Below are 3,003 nucleotides of genomic sequence, written 5' to 3' on the forward strand. Positions count from 1 at the left end.
GGGGGGGGGCACACCGGCCTTGATTCTGAGGTGGGGGACTGCAGCCTGCACCGCATTCGTGTCTCTTCTAAACCACCTTAAGGCTCAAGGGCTGGGGAAACTGTGGCTTGGGGAGACCACAGCTGGGGAGAGGCAGCCTCAAAGCTTGCTCAAAGCTTGAAGCTCTGGGAGATCCCAGCCCCTAGGGGAGAGTGGCTGGGGTGCTTGGGCCCCTGCAGACCAGCCATTCGTCTAAACCGGCCGCTAAGCCCACTTGCCACAAAAGACCTACGAGGTCCCCCTTCGAGCTCCTTAATCCATGATCTCCTCCTAGCATCTTTTATGAGGCCAGAATACTCCACCGGGAAAGAGGGGTGACACGGACAGCTTCGAGAGTTAGTAAACCCCGGAAACTGGGAGCAAATTGTGTCTTTTTCTGGCGAAGGACTCGCATCCTCCAAGGGTTTTGTGGCACCCCCATGGGGCTCCAAATGGCTGTTTGAGACCAAGCCAGGCCTAGGGACTTGTTTCTGGGGCTCCCATTTGGGATCCCAAGGGCTTGCTCTCAGCTTCATTCCCAGACCTCTGCCATTGCTGGTGTCAGGGTGCGCAGACTCCCTGCTGCTCACCTCGCCCACTGCGGCCCACGAAGCGAAGGTCGTTGAACCTGGCCACCTGGTTCTTCATGACTGCCGAGGCATTACGCAGCTCCGCAGAGTAATTCTCATCATTGCCGGCCATCACGGTCACCACTGTTCCATCAGGCACATCCCCCAGCGCCACCACCTGAAGGCACAGGGGCAGGGGGACAGCTTAGAAAGGTAGGGGAGGCCAGGGAGAGGCGGGGAGGGGCCGGGCAGCTCCCCTAGGTTTCAGGCACACTGCAGGATTTCTCAAAGGCAAAGCGGAGAAGAGGCTTAAACACAACGGACACCTTCCCCCCCAAATAACAAAAATAAGAAGCCGAAATTTCCGCCTTCCACACCCAAATCCTAGATCAACTGGTTAAGCCAAGTCCTGAGAAATCATCCTTGCAATGAAATCTGAGCGAGAGCTGTGAATGAGCTCTATCACTATGGTCTGGGGTGTAGTTCCCCTCTTTCCTCGGGCCTGAGCAAAAGAGGAATCAACATGCTCCTAGCAACCAAACCTCTAAGTAAAAATAGTATCAACAACAATAATAACGGGACTGCTCCCCATGCTCAATTAATGCAAGAGCCGTTTGGGGTATGAAATTTGGCCCTGAAATGTGGCCTGGGCCCAGTTTGCTGGCCTCTGCAGAGCCGGAATTCGTTATGCAGAGAAAATGCAAAATGCAAAACAAACCGGTGTCTTGAGAGGGGTTGTACAGAAAACCTCTTTAAAGTGAGAGAGGGGCTTTCGATAGCAGAAGGATGCACCTGCTGGGAATTGCAGGATGGGGGTGGAGATGCCCCCCCATAAGGTCTCCCCGACCCCAAGCAGTGTGTAGAGGCAGATGCCTTTTGAAAAGGAATCACACTGCAAATGTAGTCACAGCCATTTAAACGTGGCCACCGCGTGCAGGGACTAGGGATCCAGATGGTAAAAATTTCAAGGAGAAAATGTTTGGGGTCTGATTAAAAAGGCCAGATTTCCTGTCAACATCCTGTCTTCTTTTAATTTCAAAGATTCCTTTTAAGCTCCAAGTGACAGTAAAACCTCCGATCTGAGGATTAAAGTCACACGGGCCTCCCCCTCCCCCCCGGGAGATTTTCCCCACTGGCATTTTAAGATGTCACCCGGGAGACCTCCAAGAGCCACTCATCCTTTTTTTTTTTTTTTTTTTTCCAATTTGGAGTCCTCTTAATGGGAGCAAGGACGGCCTCAGCTGCCAGAAGCCGCTGTTTCCAGCCACCTCGGGCACCCGCCACCCCCAGCCGCTGGCCCTTCCTGCCCTGCCCTTTCTCACGGCAGCTGTGAGAGGTTTAGGGGAAAACCAAGGCGTTTTCGTTTCATCTCGCTGCCCCCTTAAAAAAATGAAAATGAAACAGTCGCCTACTCCCTAGCAAAGAGAAAAAGATCCTCTGAATGACTGGGGGCTGCCAGGAGTGGGGGCGCCCCCCGTTTCGGGATTCCCGCCGCAAACGTTTAGGGTTCGGTGCCCCCCTTCTCAGCCCTAGAGTCGCCCGGTGTAAAATTTCAGAAGCCAGTGGTTGAGGGTGTGAGCAGGAAGTGTTTCTGAAGCGGTGCAGAAGGAGGGGTGCCGGCAGTGGAGGGTAGGCCCTATCCACCCTCCGCACCCCACCTCCGGTGTCCTCGCCCTGGTCCCGGGGCTCTTCTTCCCCTTTGCCTGCAAGGCTGTGTCGGAGGGATCCGGACTGGAGAGGAGCGAAGCCCCATCCGCCCGTTTCCTCATCAACGTCTTTCAGCAGGGCTCCCCGAAGGTGGAGGGGGCAACCCCCTAAAAGCCATCCGTGCCGGTGCATCCGAGAGGGAACGCCAAAGTCCCCGGGCGGAGCGCGCAGCGAGACCGAAAGCGCCCCGGGCCCGGCCGCTGGGCTCTCGCCGCGGGGTAGCGGGCACGTCCCCTCCCTTCCCTTGCCGGGGCCCTGGCTCCTGCAGCTGAGACGCCCGGATCCCCAGGGCCAGTGTCCGCCCGCCCCGGGCCCCGCACTCACCTTGAACGCGACGGGCAACGTCTTGTTGCAGCGCCAGTGCGAGGGCAGCACAGAGCAGAGGAAGTTGGGGCTGTCGGTGCGCACGAGCTCGCCCGCGTGGTCCGCCAGCACGTCCACCATCGAGCGCACCTCCGGCCGGGCGCGACCGCCCGGCCCCACGGCCGCCTGCGCGCTCAGCGCGCCGCTGTTCTCGCCCATCTTGCCGCTGCTGCCGCCGCCGCCGCCGCCGCCGCCGCCGCCGCAGGGGAAGGCCGTGGAGGGAGGTGTGAAGCGGCGGCTGGTGCTCGGGTCTACAGGAATACGCATAACAGCGGCCGTCAGGGCGCCGGGCGGGCGGCGGCGGCGCGGCTCCCCCGGGGGCGGCCGGCGCGGGCGCCTCCTCGGC

At 59.1% G+C, this 3,003-nt stretch overlaps 1 protein-coding gene across 1 annotated transcript in view; it reads right to left on the bottom strand.

Annotated features, from left to right (window-relative positions):
* Positions 1-3,003, bottom strand: part of RUNX3 (RUNX family transcription factor 3) — a 60,201-nt gene that overhangs the window by 26,150 nt on the left and 31,048 nt on the right. The window contains exons 2-3 of the mRNA XM_044913905.1: positions 2,619-2,908; positions 609-765 (exon numbers count right to left, since the gene is read on the bottom strand). Of these exons, the coding sequence (XP_044769840.1) occupies positions 609-765; positions 2,619-2,908 (447 nt within the window). The remainder of the gene's footprint in view (positions 1-608; positions 766-2,618; positions 2,909-3,003) is intronic.

The sequence above is a fragment of the Neomonachus schauinslandi genome, chromosome 4 (genome assembly GCF_002201575.2).
Source record: "Neomonachus schauinslandi chromosome 4, ASM220157v2, whole genome shotgun sequence".
Classification (NCBI taxonomy): Eukaryota; Metazoa; Chordata; class Mammalia; order Carnivora; family Phocidae; genus Neomonachus; species Neomonachus schauinslandi.